The sequence below is a fragment of the Equus quagga genome, chromosome 9, assembly GCF_021613505.1.
Source record: "Equus quagga isolate Etosha38 chromosome 9, UCLA_HA_Equagga_1.0, whole genome shotgun sequence".
Lineage (NCBI taxonomy): Eukaryota > Metazoa > Chordata > Mammalia > Perissodactyla > Equidae > Equus > Equus quagga.
This window is the reverse complement of record NC_060275.1, coordinates 95,663,525-95,681,107: the sequence shown is the minus strand read 5'-3', so window position 1 is coordinate 95,681,107 and position 17,583 is coordinate 95,663,525. Positions and strand designations below refer to the sequence as shown.

The following is a 17,583-nucleotide window of genomic DNA, read 5'->3' as shown; positions in this document are numbered from 1 at the left end:
TGGGGCCTCGCTCTGGTTTCCCACATTCACCACCAGACAGGTTCTGTCCTTTGATGGTGAAGGTCATTCCTACTTTCTTCAGAACGCAGCCTTCTTTTCCCCTATTTTCTCACTGTCTTCAGTTGATTTCAGAGAGGAGCAGTGGGTAGAGATGTCCTTACTCTACCACCTTCAGAAGTTTCCTGCCTTGCTTTTTTCCTAATGAGTATGAGTTGTAGGTGCTGAATGTGGAACCACACAAAATGACTTCCCCTGGCTTTCTTTTGGGGCTGCTGTGAGAGGTCAGAGAGGGACAGAAAGCAAGCCCGGGTCTCCTGAATTCAATATGCCCAAACCTTGGGGAGCTCTTAGTGGTGGCTTGGGCTTCCCTGATGCTGTGCTAAGCTTGTCAGAGAGGCAAGATTTGGCCTCACAGTCAGCTTCTAGCACACTTGTATCTTCAAACACAATTGGAAAAAAAATAGTTTCAATACATTAAAATTTTGATGAAATGTCCTGGAATGCAGGAGAGTCCCATTTTCAAATATTCTGTCTCTTTGCTCCAATAAGGCATTCAAATATCTGAATATTCCTGTTTCGACATCAAATGTCACCTCCCAGAAGCTACACAAAGATCATTTGCTAGACCACACATTCCCGTTTTTGTTGAGAAAACCTAGTCATCATTCTTCTAACCACTGAATATGGTTAGACTTGCCCATGAAGTCAAAATCCCAACCCCCAAAAGTTCTGCAGGACCCTTGGTTTGAATGAACTTTAGAGAGGTGTAAAATGCTTGGGATTACTCTTTAGGACTTAGTATTAGAACACCTTTTTTTTGCTGGGAAGGATTCACCTTGAGCTAACCTCTGTTGCCAGTCTTCCTCTTTTTCCTCCCCAGCCCCAGTACATAGTGTATATTATAGTTGTTAGTTCTGTGTGAGCTGCTGCCACAGCATAGCTACTGACAGATGAGGGGTGTGGTTCTGCAACTGGGAACTGAACCTGGGTCGCGGAAGCAGAGCACACCAAACTTGAACCACTAGGCCATCAGGGCTGGCTCAGAAGTATACACTTTTTCTTTTAAATATTGGGTTCCTTCGCCAGCACAATACAGAGTTGGTTTTCTCTTTCAACATTTTCACTTTCTCTCATGAAAGCAATCCTTAGGGTTTATTATTAGATTCTTTTTCTCTTGCTGTGTTTGAGAACACCTTGAACTGCTGGATTATAAATCACTTCAAGGGAAGCTTAGCAATGCAGATCTTTGAAATGTTGCCGACTCATACTTAGGATGTGGGTGAATTCACGGAAGACAAAATCCTGAATAATTAACCCAGCTAATTTTTTATTTTAAAACCTTCTATTCCAAGGTATCTTTTGATTGATGCTTGAAAGATAGGACAGTCTTTTGTTACTTAACCCTAGGACACTACTAAGAATGTTCTAATCACAAGACAAGTTGACAATTAGTTTTAATGTACTTTATATTTTTTAACATGCTTTGATGTTATGACTACCCGTTTGTTAACTGCACCTGAAATCCAATGAATTGAACATGGGGGGAGAGGGACATAAAACATATGGCCTCACTGTGCTCTTGTCCTGCCTCTTGGCACTGACACTACTCTCTCTGCTATTGTTGAAACTGGCTCTGCTGAATTTGCAGACTTAAAGAATCGTCGGATACAGAATTCCCTTTGTGATCAAATTATGTGCTATGATGAGATTTGGGAAGACACAATCTTGGTGCCTAGAATGGCTAGACTGGCTTCCAGATTGTCCCCTGTCCTGCCTGTTTCGTGGCCACCTTCCCCATGGTTCTGTAGTTGCAGGATGGACCCTCAGCTCTGTATAGGCATCACCCAGTAGGGATGCAGGATGGTGGAGACAGGGCTCCTCCGAGTCCAGTCCTGTGTGAAAGCTCCTGAAGAGGCACTGGGGTTGGTGGTGACAAGCTCTGCCGTGCAACAGGAGGCTTTACATCAGAACTCCATTCCTCTTGGCCCAAGGAATACACTTTTTTCTGTTTCTTTTTACTAGAATAAAGAAGATGTTTGCTTCATAGTCTTGAATAAAAAAGAAGGCTCAGGTCTGGGATTCAGTGTGGCAGGAGGAACAGATGTGGAGCCAAAACCAATTGTGGTAAGTGATGATGTCAGGAAGCTCTCAGGAAAGTCAGTGCTGAAGCAGCCTCGGTGTTTGATCAGAACAAAATTCATGACAGTGAGTTCAAACACTGCTGGCGTTTGTTCCCTGCTACCAAAACAAAAATGGAAAAGTGAATACGTACTATTTGCATTGACAAAGACAGGCATTTTAACACATAGCTGACTGAGGTACAGGCTGAGTGACCTGTTAGATGCCAACATAAATAAATGCAAATGGTCCGTATCCTCTTATTCACCTAAATATTTAAGAAGTGGAAAAACATGAGAATTCAAACCTGCATTTGCTGGTGAAATTACTTATCAAGAACCACCACCTAAAATTTTATATCACTCAGAGGCCTTTGAGATTAGGGAGCCACCTTCCTTGGACAAGACCTTCCTGTGCATCTTTGTGTTCTTGTTGCCCCGTGGTGCACCAGGCACATGTCAGACGCTAGGAGTAAGTGGAGTAAAATATGTTGAGATGCTGGCACTGACATGTGTAATTCCATTCCTCACACTGAATGTTTTTGATAAGCCAAGTGTTTGTATGATTTGGAAAACTTGCTATTAGAAAGTTCCTTTACTACAGATTTGCAGCTACCCTTTACTACAGGTCATAAATGAATTGGTTTATGTCCTCTCCTTATCTCAGGTCCACAGGGTGTTTTCTCAGGGGGCTGCTTCTCAGGAAGGGACTATGAACCGAGGGGATTTCCTTCTGTCAATCAATGGCACCTCACTGGCTGGCTTAGCCCACGGGGACGTCCTGAAAGTTCTGCACCAGACACAGCTACACAAAGATGTCCTCGTGGTCATCAAGAAAGGGACTGACCAGCCCAGGCCCTCCACCAGGCAGGAGCCTCCCACGGCCAATGGGAAGGGTTTGCTGTCCAGGAAGACCATCCTCCTGGAACCTGGAATGGGTAAGATGTCAGTTCACCAACCAGCAGGGTGTGAGCAGCTAGGAGAGTAGATTCTGGCTGAACATGAAGGAAAATAATCACTACCATCTGGGTCAGAGAAATTAAATGTAGTGAAGTCTAGTGTTTGTGGATGCTTCTTGGAAAAGCAGTGTTACAAATAAGTTATTAAAAAAAAACAAAACCCGGTAGTTAAAGCCACACTGTTGAAGATTTAAAATGACTGCTTGACGGCTTCTCTAAATGTGCTGAGGAGGAAACCCTTTCAGATTTACATCCTCTTGTTAAGACTTAAGTGGCTGGTAAGTAAAACAAGAAACTGTTGTGATGGGGGAATCGATGTTGAAAGACAAATTCCAGAACTGAGTTTTGTCCTTGGGAAACATCAGGGTTTGTATGCTTTCCTGTTTTAGAAGAACATAAGGAAATGAGGGGGCAAAAATGTTTAAAACAGAGACTGCAGCCTTAGTCAACAAGAAGAGATTACAAAGAGAGGTTCAGAAACGCATTCTCTATGTGCCCTCCATACTGTCATACTAGGGCTCCACAGAAAGCCATACTAAGTACTTAAGTCCTGCTTCTATTTCTGAAGCATAGGCTGATTACTGCCCTCAGATAACTATTTCAGACTCCTGTAGTGTCCTCTCCCTTGGAGTTCAGGAGTGACATCTCCTTAGTCTGGAGGGCAAAGTAGAGTCTACAGATCAGGTCAAGGCACTGCCTTCTGGGGTGGGGAGTTTTGTTTCTTCTCAGCATCTCTCCCTGATAAAGTCATGGGTAACTGAATTTCCCTCTGCTCAATGTGGCTTCATCATGGCTTGAGCTATCGGTAATGACTTTGCTGAAAATGGCACTGATTGCGTTGAAGAAATGAGCAACTCTTGTCCAGATGCCTCCAGTGTCAGGGGTGTTCTCAGTCTTCCTTCTGCTCCATTGTCTTGCTTTCACTCTGCTAGAAAGCTGAAGCCCTTCCCAATATAGGGAAGTACCTTAGTCATCAGACCTGGTCATGCTCACCTTTGCCCCAGCACTCTCGCAACTGCTTGGTGTATTTTCCTTGGGATCCTGGAAACTTAACCTGTCAAAGGAAGCCACTTGGCACTTAATCCTAACAGCTTCCAGAATCTTTATGACTCATCAACTCAGATATGGAAGGCTATCCATCGTTTATAATCATTAAGTATTCCTGTGGCACCTTCAGAGCATCTGGCCTTGAACCACACTCTACAGAGTTATCAAACTGTAAGCACGTTCAGGGCTTAAACTTACTTCTTCATAGTCCGTCCTATTCCTCAAGATCCCCCTGCCCGAGGCTCTACCTCATCCTCTGCAAGTATTCCTTAACATGTGCTGAGAGCATCTCACCTGGGGCTTCATGCAGTCGGCTGCATGTTAGCGGCACCTGGGAAGCTTTTTAAAATCCTGATGCCCAGGAAATTCCCCAGCTAAGTTATAGCAGACACTCTGAGAGGTGGAGGTGGGGGCCCAGCATCAGCATCTTTTTAAGGTTCCCAGGTGGTTCCAGTTATGTAGCCAGAGTTGAGAGCCATTGTAATGGGCCCGTTTTCTTGTTTAACAGCAGGTAAAATCACCTACTGAAAAATGCTTCTCCCACTATTAGTAAATTTCCTTTAGACCATGTGGAGTGGCCTTCTTTAAACCACAGTAATGTCTGAAGGCAATGATGCTAGCTAGCATGGCCTCAACCCTAAGTGGGCAGTTTAATCTGTCTGTGGTCCTTCCCCTGCCTCCGGAGCAACTAAGTGCACCGCCTTTCCAGTCAAGTCAGACATCCTCCACTGATGCAGTGTGTAAGTCAGGGAAATAAATGGCACATTTACAATCCCTATTTAGACCGGAGATGGACCCCAGCCCGGCCTCTTCAAACTAGCGAAGTAGGCGCGAGTTTGTTGCTATGGAGCAGGCATCACCATGGAAACATTTCTTCCCCTGGTGCAGCGAGGAGATGGCAGTGAAGGCAGCTGGTGTGTGATGCAGACAGACACCCAGAGACTGGGTTACCCCTCACCAGAGCAAGCAGAAGGGGGAAGGAAGGCAGCTCCATGTGGTCCCAGGGGGCTTCGGAATCCATGATCACAGTCTCACGAGGCCTGGCATTTGGGTGTTACAGGTTTTCAGTGCCAGACTGATGCTCTGCTGCCATCAGCAGCCAGGGATGGCAGGAAATCGAATTTGATTCCCCAAGTGTGACTTGTCTTCACTGAGACATGCACTGACAATGTGTAGGGCTCGATGAGAGCAGTCTGGCTTCTGGGGATTTCTGCCTGGGCATACAGGCATGCTCCATGCTTGCAGAAAGTGCTCAGAAGAACAAAGGGTGCAAGTGCAGCAGGAACACAGCCAGAAGGGCAGCTCCAAATCTGGGAGGGCAACCCTAACGCTGGTCTCAAATGCTATCAGCACTTCAAGGCAGACTTGAGGGGGCTGGGGTAGCAAATCTGGGGGACTGCACAGGTGCTGAGCATCCCCGTCATTTTCATCTCTGTGAACGACACTGCTGCAGGGAGAAGCACAGCTGCACGAGATGCTCTGTGCGTCGAAGTGCTGAAGACCTCGGCTGGGCTGGGCTTGAGTCTGGATGGAGGAAAATCGTCCATGTCTGGAGATGGGCCACTGTTCATTAAAAGAGTGTACAAAGGTAACGTCCTAAAAACCTAATCAGCCATCTGTTTTCCTTCTGTGCATGTCAGTGCCTGCCATTTGGAAATCAAATTTGCTTAAAAAAATCTAAAATGTTAACACTTTGTGACAATAAAGGGTTTACTGTGCATCAGCCCTGTTGCGTTTTACACATATTAACTCATGTTGTCCACGTGACAATCCTATTGGATAGGTACTCTTATTATCCTTGTTTTATAAAAGGAGAAACTGAGCCACAGGGGAGTTATGCAAGCGCCTGAGGTCACACAGGCATGAGTGGCAAAACCAGGCTTAACCCCAGGCAGCCTGGCTCTGGAGTCTATGCCCCTAACCTCTATGCTGTATCCCTACCTCCATGTTCTTATCTGCATGTCCTTAGCTAATGTTAGCTGTTATGGATGTGAACATACCAAACTACGTACAAATGCCATCAGAACTACCAGGCAGGGGTCTTAACATCAGCCAAGATGGCAGTCACTTAAAACTGCAAATACCAGATTGTAGGAAAAGTAAGGTGGGAGCAGTAGATAGCACTGAAATAGTCAGTAGATAGGAGGTCTCTTCATGAATAATTTGATAATTCATTTTATGATCTTGGACAGTTCTCAAAAATCTTCAGGTACCCAAGCAGAACAATTATATAAACAATATAATTATACTAACAATATCAGTATATACATGTATGTTATATATATTATGTATCCTATTATATGTAATATATTTAATATGCTAATATGTTTAATATAATACTAATAATATATACATACATTTATATATAAATACATCCTATTAAATGTAACATTTCTAATATTTAATACTAACAAACAATATCGTTAGTTTGTATTATATATAACATGCATGTATATATATTATATTGTTTATAATTATACTAACCTATACAGGGACCTATACACTGCTCATCAATCCATGCTGTGGCAGTGTCCCACATACAAAATAGAGGAAGTCTGGCAGGAATGTTTGCTCGGGGCCAATCTTCCTCAAGCAAAAAGAGGAAGATTGGCACAGATGTTAGCTCAGGGCCAATCTTCCTCACTAAAACATAAATAAAATAAAAGCAGGAAGAGTATCCATGACACAAGACCAAAACAAACAGTATTCAAAAGGAACAGGCAGAGGCTGGCCTGGTGGCACAGTAGTTTAGTTAAGTTCGCATGTTCTGCTTCAGCAGCCCTGGGTTCACCAGTTTGGATCCTGGATGTGGAGCTAGCACTGCTTATCAAGCCATGCTTTGGCAGGCATCCCACATATAAAATAGAAGAAGATGGGCATGGATGTTAGCTCAGGGCCAGCCTTCCACAGCAAAAGAGGAGGATTGGCAGCAGATGTTAGCTCAGGGCCAATCTTCCTCAAAAAAAAGAAAGGGACCAGGCAGGTATGTTATCACACACACACACACAAAACCTGTTAGTGAAAATGCAAATATATTTTTTAAATTAATAAACAATTTAAAAGTATATTAAATCCTTATGAAAGGAGAATTTATAAAAATCAAGATAGAAGAGACCATAGATACTGACTGTAGCACAAAGGAATAAAGAGCCAAACTATCACGAGTGATAGCAAACAGAGGTAATTTCAGATACACACAATGAAGGCAGCTGGAGTCACTGCCACCAGAGTCAGTCACAGGACTTCCAGCCTCTGCAGGCCAAGAAGCTCACGGCCCATAAAGGTGTCCGAGGCCTGCAGGCCAAAAGACCAGACGCTGAAGCCGGTAAAGCTCAGCCCAGGGAGAGTGAGGGGCGCCAGGCTGGAAATCCCATGGAATGTGCAGCACCGAAGTGGGGAGAAGCCCCAGGAGAGAAGCATCCTCCAGATCTAGTCCAGCAGCGCAGGGACGATGTCCTGGATGACTTCTTGGCCTTTGTCTAGCACCTGGCTAGAAATGCACGAAAATGACTATATACATGGATACAGAGGAGGGAGAAAGAAGCACCTGTTCAACATGCCAGCATTTTAGATGCTATTGTGTGCAAGCCTGCAGATTGTTCTTGGGAGAAGACATCCAAGTATTTCTGTATATAAGTAGATCCCTCCCTTCACTCTTTTGAAGACTAGTAAATCTAGTTTCTTTGCACAGGCTCAGAGCTCTGTCCAAAGATTTCATCTTCTTACCTTTATTTCATGCAGTCATGTATGAAATATGCACTGTGTAACGACAGACCACACATACAACGGTGGTCCAGCAAGATTAGTACCATGTTGCCGAGGTGTGTGGCAGGCGATACCATCTAGGTGTGTGTGAGGACACCCATGATGTTCACACAATGACAAACTCGGAATTTCTCGGAATGTGTCCCCATCGTTAAGCGACGCATGATTGTACTTACAAATTTAACAGGTACAGGTTTTCTGTTTATCTTGTTTTCCTGTGCCGTTTAGCTCAAGCACCAAAAGTAATATAGCAATACTTGATTTCTTGTATTGATCTAATACAAAAAAATTTCTTTGAATAATAAAGGAATCAAATATCCTATTTCCCTACAGCTTTCTTAAAGGTCAGGGATTTTATCTATGAAAAAAGGTAGTAAATAGTTATTTGTGACCTCCTATGAGAAGCGACAGCCATCCAGGTAAAGGTTATTAAAATGTTTCTCTTTTCATCGTTTTACCAAGAATATCAGTAATACAACAAGCCAAGAAAAAGATAAGAAGTATAAAGATTGGAAATATAGGGATATAAGTTGTCATTATTGGCAAATTATATGTTCTTCCTGATTGAAAAAATCTAAGAGAATCAAATGTGAAGCCAATATAAATCGCTGAATTCACAATCAACATATAAAATCAACAGAATTGCCTATACATCAGTAATAACCATTACTTAAAAATACTATAGGAGGATTACTTAAACATAACACAAAAAGCACATATAAAAGAAAAAATAAATAAAACATTTAGTTTCTATATGGCAAAAATATTCATAAGCAAATATAAAAATATCTGAGTATGTTTGCAATGTATTTAATCAACAAAAGGCTAATGTCCAAAATATATAAAGAACTATAATTCAATAAGAAAACTACAAAATAAAGAGAAAAATTGGATAAAGAAAATGAATAGAAAATTGATAAAAGCTAAAACCTCGGGCCAGCCCAGTGGTGTAGTAGTTCACATGCTCCACTTAGCAGCCCGAGATTCACAGGTTGGGATCCCAGGTGTGGACCTATGCACCACTCATCAAGCCATGCTGTGGCAGCATCCCACACACAAAACACAGGAAGATTGGCACAGATGTTAGCTCAGGGACAATCTTCCTCACCAAAAAAAAATAGTTAAAACCTAAATGGCTAAGAAACACAGGAAAAGGTGCTCAAACTTATGTGAGTTATTGAGTGAAAATTATAACTATTAGGAATCATTCTTTAAGTCAGGTTGATTGTAAATAAGAAATCTCATAATCCGATGTGTTGGCAAGGATATGGAGAGAGGAGAGCACTCATACTTTCTGGTAGAAGTATATATTGGTTCATCTGTTTGGGGAAATATTTGGCAATGCTTGCTAAAATGGAAACTAAATTTCTATCTGTAGCAGAAAGATAGGTAAAATATATCACACTCTTAGAACGGAAAACTATATAGCCATTCAAGAAGCAAGTTAAATCTATATATATATGTGAAAGTAGTCTGAAAGCAGGCACCCTCTTTGGTCTACACAACACTGGATGTTTCATCAAGGACTTTCATCTACTTCATCTCAGTCGATCCTGGTAACAACCTAGTGAGGAAACAAGACAGACGTTAAACATCACCATTTTACAGATGAGAAAACTGAGATTTAGACAAACTTGTAACTCACTTGAAGTCTTGAACTAGAAACCAAAACTCAGTCTTGGGGGGGTGATGTCAGCACCATGGCAGAGTGAGCCGTCCCAGGAATCTCTCCCCTCCACCATACAATGAAAAAGAAGTTCATACTCCAACAGAGGACATCCAAACACAACATAAAAGACATCTGAGAGACCCATGCCGCCATATGACAGAGGGTGGGGAGACTGGAGCCCTGCTCAGAGGAGGTGGAACAGGGTAAGGGAACACTTTGTTCCCTCCCCAAAAGACTGATCCAGGACCGTGGGCCACCTCCGAGAGGGAAGGAACGGGGGAGGGAACATTTGTTCACAGGAACATCAAAGATCCCTGAGGGCCCTTGCAGCCTAGGGGAAAGCCTCTAGAGAGGTGAAAGCTAACGTGGGGGTGATCTCATTAAGCCAACACCCCAGGAGAGCAGATAGTGAGGGCAGAGCGAGAAAACCCCAAGAGCACATAGAGGAAAGCACCCACTCACTCACCCAGCACTGGCTTCAGTGCCTGGGATCTTGGGGGAATGCAGAGGGCTCAGAATACACAGCTCTTGACCCCTACACAGTGGCCAGTAGGCAGTAAATGCAACCAAATAATACCACAATGCACAAAAAGAGAATCACGCCCTTTAGCAGTATCAAAAATTATATTGAATCTGCAGACCAGAGAGAAAATGACAAGTACCCAGAAATCAGTCCTGAGGACACAGAAATTTGTCATCTAAATGACAGAGAATTCAAAATAGCTATCATCAAAAGACTCAGCAAGTTAAAAGAGACTGTAGAGAAACAATTCAACAAGTTCAGGAGCTACTTCACAAAAGAGATTGAAACTATAAAGAAGAACCAATCAGAAATATTGGAGATGAAAGACGCAGTTAAAACTCAGCCTGATTGCTACGCAGTGCACTTTCCACTGAGCCTCGGGCTCCTGTTTTGGTTGGTTGGAACCATCTCCAACATCCTTACACTCAGGTGAACGCTCACAGAATTCTGAGGTTTCACATAACCTGCTTGGGGCCTTTAGTCAATATTCCTAGAAGAGCAGGACATTGGGTACACATACTAACACAGGTATAATTAGTTATGAAAAACAACAGTGCTTTGGTTCTTCCAAAAATGTCTATCTTGAGAAAGCAGTGACTGGGACTAAATCTCTTTGCTCCCACCATAGAGCACTGGGGAGGGCTCGTGTGTTTTCTAATGACAGTATCTGCCTCTATCATTAACAACATAAAACATGTTTGTCCTTGAGTGGTTTGGATTTGAACTTATCCTTTTCTCCCAGCTATATTTTTATTATTTTATCAATCTTTATAATCAACTATAATAATTGCATTGTATAGATATCAAATAATCTTTCACATTTTTCACATATTTAGGATGAAATAGATACAGCTCAGTTTTTTGAGATCTAATTAAGATGTGAGAAAATTAATTATTTTCCTAACTTCGGAATTTTCCTCTCTCAACTTCCTTTTTTCTATGCTAAGAAGCCTCCACAGCCAGCATGCATTTCTTCTTCAGTGAGATTGTTTTACATGTCTATGTGTAAGAAAGTAAATAAAAGAGGGCTTAAACCTGTGTTTTTCTCAAAGCTCATAAATCTGCTCTAACATATACAGAGCTGGACTCTAGAAATATATGAAGCTTTGTGGCTAAGGAATCAATTAAGTAATCTCCAGTCACTGATGAGCATATAACCACTGATTCTCAGAACTCAGATTTCTATCAGCCAATTATCTGTTAACAATTAGAAGTTGAGCCTGTTTTCCTACATTTATTGGCCATCTGGATTTTAGCTGTTGATTTCCTTTGCTCAACTTTCCCTTTATTTTTGTATTCTTACTCATTTGTAGTTCTTTATCTGGTTTAGATATTAAGCCCGTGTTGACTAAATACATTGAAAATATCTTCCCCTAGTCATTTGCTTATTTTTATCCTGCTTATGTTTTGGGGGAAAGTGGTTATGGATTTGAAATTTTTTATGTAGTCGAATTTCTTTTTAAGGGTATATGCTTTGTGTGTCTTGTTTAAGAAGTACTTCCCTTATCCTAAGAATATGGGCCTATCACTTAGAGATTTTTCTCATTTTTGTTTTTAGTTTACTTGGAATTTATTTTGAATACTATGAAAGTACCAAGCCATTATTCTCTATTTATTCTCACAGGTGGTGCAGCTGAACAAGCTGGAACAATAGAAGCTGGAGATGAAATTCTTGCCATTAACGGGAAACCTCTGGTTGGGCTCATGCACTTTGATGCCTGGAATATTATGAAGTCTGTCCCAGAGGGACCTGTGCAGTTAGTAATTAGAAAGCACAGGAATTCCTCATGAAACAGGCGCTAGGAGTGATACTCACTAGTAGTGCTTATGTTTTTTAACCAGAGTCTCCTTTTCTCAGTTCCTTTCTTACTTTAGCAAACCAGAATGACTTTTCTCAACGATGGGTTCCTGAAACAACAAAGAAACATTGGTGAAGGCGAGGACTATGAAAATCTCCAACTCTTTCATTATACCTAAAGCTGACCTACTGTATGTGCAGCAGCAATGGAGCAGAACTCTGGAAGCCTCTCTCCTCATCTCCTAGGCTGGGGGGCTCACTGGCTCCAGTGCCTGTCCCTACCTTGTATGTTCACTGATGGGGACACAGATGTGACATGCCCTTCTTCATCTGAAACATTCTGCCAGACCTTCACATCCCTCTTGCACCACCTCTCCCAACATACCCAATCCTGGCAGTTAGGGAGCCAGTGAAGTCTGAGGGGCAACACAAATGTCACAACTGAAAGGACTGTAGTTTTATAGAATTTTGTAAGTAAATAACAATGCTTTTAGGCACATTCAATGGAAAGAGCTGTAGGTCTGTATGTTACCCTGAAAAAAAAAAATCACTTATAACCTAATGGCTAGGCTGAGCTCAGGAATTATCCGAAAATGAAAAAAGCGAGATACAGAAAGTAATATTTTTTAGTGAGTGTAATGTGCAACGTGTGGATGCAGAGTTCAACTCAGTGGGTTGTTGATCACCATGAAGTGTCGATCATAATCTAAAAGTGTAAGTCGTAAGGCAGTTCTGATAAATGTATGAAATAGCCATGAACTTCGCTGCTTAGAGTAAGCAGAAAGTTCCAGCTCCGAAAGCACCTTGCATCTAGTTTGGAACTTGTCTTGAATAAGGTGCCTGAATTCAAGACTGGTCAACACAAAAGCGGGCAAAAATATCACAGTCACTGGGTTTCCATTTCTATATTTACCACTAATTGAAACTAAATTATTTTTAAAATCAAATATCTTTTTAATGCCCTTGGATTTATAAACATAGGCATTATATTTACAATCCAAACAGAGAAGCTTAAAACATCCTTTTTAGGAGACTTTGTTTGGGTGGTTTTCCCCCCGTTTCCCAACATGCTTAAGAAATGTAACATTTCTAAGCACTGGATCTCCTTTCCTGACCTGGCCGTAATGATATACCTCTGCAGTGACTGAAGTTTTTGCTGTTTTTGTTTTTTCTTCCTTTTGCCAACAACGGTTCCCTGCAGAAGAGAAGACTGCTGTGACTCACGCTGCTTGTGAAACCCGTCCCGGCTGCTGCTCCTTTCGAAGCACGAGCTTCTTCACAGCAGCTGTCCCCATTCAATGTACCGGTCCTCTTCTCCCCTCGTACTGTATCTTCTCAGACCCCAAACCCTCATCAGCTTCATCTACCAAAATGTAATGAGAAAAAGAAAACGGAGAACAAGGGTGAGCCCTCTCTCAAGGTCAAGGAGCCGAACTCTATATTACAACCCAAATCCTCGGGTGGCACAGGCCAGCTGATTGAGTCGTGGGAATACGGGTGAGCTTGCATACCTGTGTGCATGATGACGCTAAGGTTTTCTGTTGGAGATTTCTTTAAATAACCTACAGTTCAGGTCTATGGCTTAGAGAAAAAAACTCAGAGGTCATTAACACTCCCTCCCCGCCAACATGGAGGTACTTGACCCGTCACCTTTGTACATCACTTTTCTGAGTGACTAATCCCAGTAAACCTCCGTGGAGTTGGCCCAGAGAGGTCTCTCAGGTGGGACTGAAATATCTGGCTGGTGTGACCCAGATTTCTCATTTTTTAACAGGTTATTCAAAAGAGAATGTAGTACAGGCGTTAGCTAGAAAGACCTGATTAATTTAGCTTCTACTTTTCACTACAATTCCAGGTAGGATACTATGATAGGAAGTCAGTGCAAGATGCATGCTAGATTGTTTTCAAGTCTCTGGGGTCAGTTTTGTGGTTTCTGCTTTCTTGCCAAAATGACGGGAGACTATTTGAAGTCAACACTGAAAACTATTTTTTGCCTCCACTCTTCCTACTGTGCCTACTAGTAGGGAAGGCACAGTCCTATGTGAACAGACAGGAAATTCTAGAGCAATGTGGAGCGACGGAATGGTCTCCTGTGCGTCCCTAATCCTCCTATCTATCTGAGGAGTGCCAGGGTGACCTGGCTCACTAACCTATGTTAAAGTCATCAGCCGTTTCTAGTAGATCTTGCTGGAAGGGTTCCCCGGCTGACACTTGGAATACAAGGGAGGAAGCAAAAGCTAAACTATCTCTGACCCTAAGAGAGAAAGCTATTTATTTGTCTTCAGTGTTCAAGGCATGACTAGTATTTCTAATTAGTCTAATAAATTCCCACACTTCCTGAAGTGAACACTAATGGTATTGTCCTACTAAACTTTCATTGTTTTGGTTTTTTAACTGGTCAGTCATTCACGATAAGCTATGGGGATAAATGTGTTATAACGTGTGAACCGTAATTGCAAAGATATACCGTGAAGGTTTAAGTAGGTTGGGTTTCATTTCTATCCTCCCATACACATCTCATTTAATTTTACGGTTGACTTAATTGGCACCACACCTGTTGTATGATATTATACATTATCCTTTATTTATGTAAAATAAAATGCCTTATATATTAAAGAGTAAGTGCAATAATATGAAATAGCCTGTACATTTTAAAAATGTTGTCGCCAAGTTATGTAAATCCACATGTCTGTAAACAACTTTTTTTAAGTAATTTTAAAAAAATAAAACACTGCTTACTAGTTGTTTTCTTTAGTACTGTATTTGTAGAATATGCTTACCTAAATTATTACCTAAATGGGTGAGAGCTACAAAGGCAAAAGAACGCTAGTCAACCACTCTTTTCTGTGGCCACACTCAGGATCTGATACAGTCCAAAACTGTTCTCCCCCCAAAATCTTCAAATGAAACATCCCAAGCTTTTACAACCTCCTGACCTTCTGGATCTCACTCCCCTTCCTCCTACTACTGCCTCTTGTCTTCAGTTTCAACAAGCCCTCCAATCCCTTGATAGACAACGGTCAGTTTTCTCCCCATCAAAACCTGCATGCTTTCGTTCGCTTCTCTATTCAGCCTAGACCCCATGGGAGAGCACAGCCATCCCTGTCCAGCCCACAGTCTCAGCTCCCTTGCCCCAGCTAATCCTGGATCCTTTCAGCTCGCCAACTTCTTGGTTCCTCCATGCCTATTTCTAGAGAAAATCCCACACCCCCACAGAATGATGCTGCTATAAATTCATAGTTTCCAACCTCAACTGGACCCTCGATGCTATTCGGCACTTGTTTCCTTGTCAGTTTTTTCTCTCATTCTTCACAAAGACTACGCTCTTCATTCTTCTCAAAACCCCTTTCCTGCTCACTTTCCCGCCGATACTCAGACGATCTGGGATCCCACTTCAGAGAATGAAAAAAAAGCATCTACTTTATTTGGACTCTTGGTTTTAAGATGCAGACACCAACCTAGAGTAGCCCAAGGAAGACAAGGTGGCATCTCACAGAAATCCAAGAATGGGATTTGGCCTGTGACCAGGCCTCAGAGACTGGAGGAACTCTGGTTCACAGCTCTTCACTCAGTGCCCTCTACTGACAGGACTCCACTGCTGTTTGTGGGTTTGTTTCTGCAGACTCACTTCTCTTCCCTCCACCAGTTGGTGACCTTATCCCCAACTCTTCACACCTTTCCTTTACTTAGAAACCTTCTATGAATGCCCTTTTATCATAATTTTGGCCCTACTCAATATCACAGTATTTCTCTGGACATAAAAGCTGCTGCCTGCCTGATTTTCCACATATACCCCATATAAAAGTAAGGTTCTGATTGGCTCAGTCCACCCCTTCTTGGGTAGAGCTTTTTCCTGGGAAAGCGAGTGCTTGTTTGCATAACTCTCCTCTCTCAAACCCACTGAAACAAATACAAAGAGGGAAACTAGAATTTTAATACAATATAGAAATAGCCACAAACCCATTCAATGAATGTTGAAGACTACATATATATCATGTACAATAAAATCCAAGACCAAACTGAAGGCAAACAATGAAATAGGATACAATGCTCTCTGAATGAGAGAAAGCAAAGGTGGTATGAAATGAAGAATGTCACCAAAATCCTTAACTTGGAGAAAGGGAATTACAGCAGAAGGCAGGCCCCAGAAACAGCAGGAAGCACCCAGAACTGGAGCCATTTCCACTCCTCAGAATGGCAGGGAAGGTGAAGGTGAAAAGGGGGATCACTTTAATTTTCCTAGGCAGCTGGTCGGCCTAGGGAGGTCAGAGGAATAACAGGCAAGGAATGGTCTATTCTGAGGGGAGCCCCTGCCAGACAGGTTCCTGCAATGAAAGGGCTCAACTGTTCAGTAGGAGATTAGCTGCTGCAGCTCAGTGGCCCCATAAAGGTCACAGCAAGCACCAATCCACACTCCTCTCGACAACCCCCAAAGCAGCTGAGTATCTCAACAGAGACTAAAACCAGCTAGTATCCAACTTTCCTCTCATCCGAAGGAATGAACTCAATAATGCTTAAACACACAGAGCTCTAAAGGATCCAACACTGACCAATCTCGGGCAAATGGCAGGCTTAGATAGAACCTCCACATTCCCCACTAAACAAATCAGGTTCAGCAAGAGTTCTCATGAATACAGAACTGGGAAAGCTGGAGGGAGGGTGTTGAAACATAATATGCAAAAAGGCAGATAAAAAAATGTAATTTGGAGGACTACCTTGGGAATCAAAAAATTATGAACACAGTTTTGTATTCTCAATGTACTTACAGAGAACGTGGCTTCTAAGAAGCACAAGATCAAAAAAGAGATAAAATCAAATGAGATTAATATGGATCTGACAGAACTAAGAACGGAAACTGAAGAGACCACCTTACCAAACCAAAGCCACATTAGAAGCATCAAGTCAAATCAAATTGCAGAAATCCAAGTTGATGACATTGAAGAATGCTTAGAATACAATGAAAAAGGATAAAGCAAATTTATAAATCAAATAAAATCCTGATTAAATGTTAGCCAATAGAATCTAGTAGTACCTTAAAAATAATACCAAGCCTAAGTGATGTTAATTCCAGGAATGCATGAATGACTTGAAATTAAGAAATGGATAAATGTAGTTCATTATATTAGTAGGACAAAAAAAGAACGAAAAATTATTGTGAAACGTGTCAATAGATACTTTTTTAAAGCCTGCATCATACTCTAGTGGGAAAACTCCAGAATCATTCCCATTAAAGTAAGGAATAGACACAAAAAGGATGTTCACTGTTGTTATTGTTGAATAATAATCTTCTGTAGGTACAAGCCAATACAATTAGACAAAATTTTTAAAAAGTGGTATGAGGTAGAAAGAAACGAAAGTATCATAATTTGCACATTATATAGTTTGGTACATGTAAACAGAAACACAGCAATTTCAAAACTATCAGAGGCCCTCGTGTCTGAGTGGTTAAATCCGCGCGCTCCGCTGCAGCGGCCGAGGGTTTCGCCAGTTCGGATCTTGGGCGCAGGCACGGCACTGCTCATCAAGCCATGCTGAGGAGGCATCCCACACAGCACAACTAGAAGGACTCACAACTAAAAATACACAACTATGTACTGGGGAGCTTTGGGAGAAAAAGGAAAAATAAAATCTTTAAAAAAAAAAGACCTATTAGAATATTCGAATTCAGTACGGTGGCTATAAAAAATTATTCACCAAAAACAAGA

At 41.9% G+C, this 17,583-nt stretch overlaps 1 protein-coding gene across 10 annotated transcripts in view; it reads left to right on the top strand.

The window, feature by feature from the left end:
- Positions 1–14,617, top strand: part of PDZD2 (PDZ domain containing 2) — a 346,831-nt gene extending 332,214 nt beyond the window's left edge. For all 10 annotated transcript variants that reach the window (XM_046671791.1, XM_046671790.1, XM_046671789.1 and 7 more), the window contains 4 exons: positions 2,023–2,124; positions 2,785–3,055; positions 5,577–5,711; positions 11,705–14,617. In XM_046671791.1, coding sequence (XP_046527747.1) covers positions 2,023–2,124; positions 2,785–3,055; positions 5,577–5,711; positions 11,705–11,871 — 675 coding nt within the window. In that variant the 3' untranslated portion in view covers positions 11,872–14,617. The remainder of the gene's footprint in view (positions 1–2,022; positions 2,125–2,784; positions 3,056–5,576; positions 5,712–11,704) is intronic.
- Positions 14,618–17,583: the final 2,966 nt, after the last annotated feature.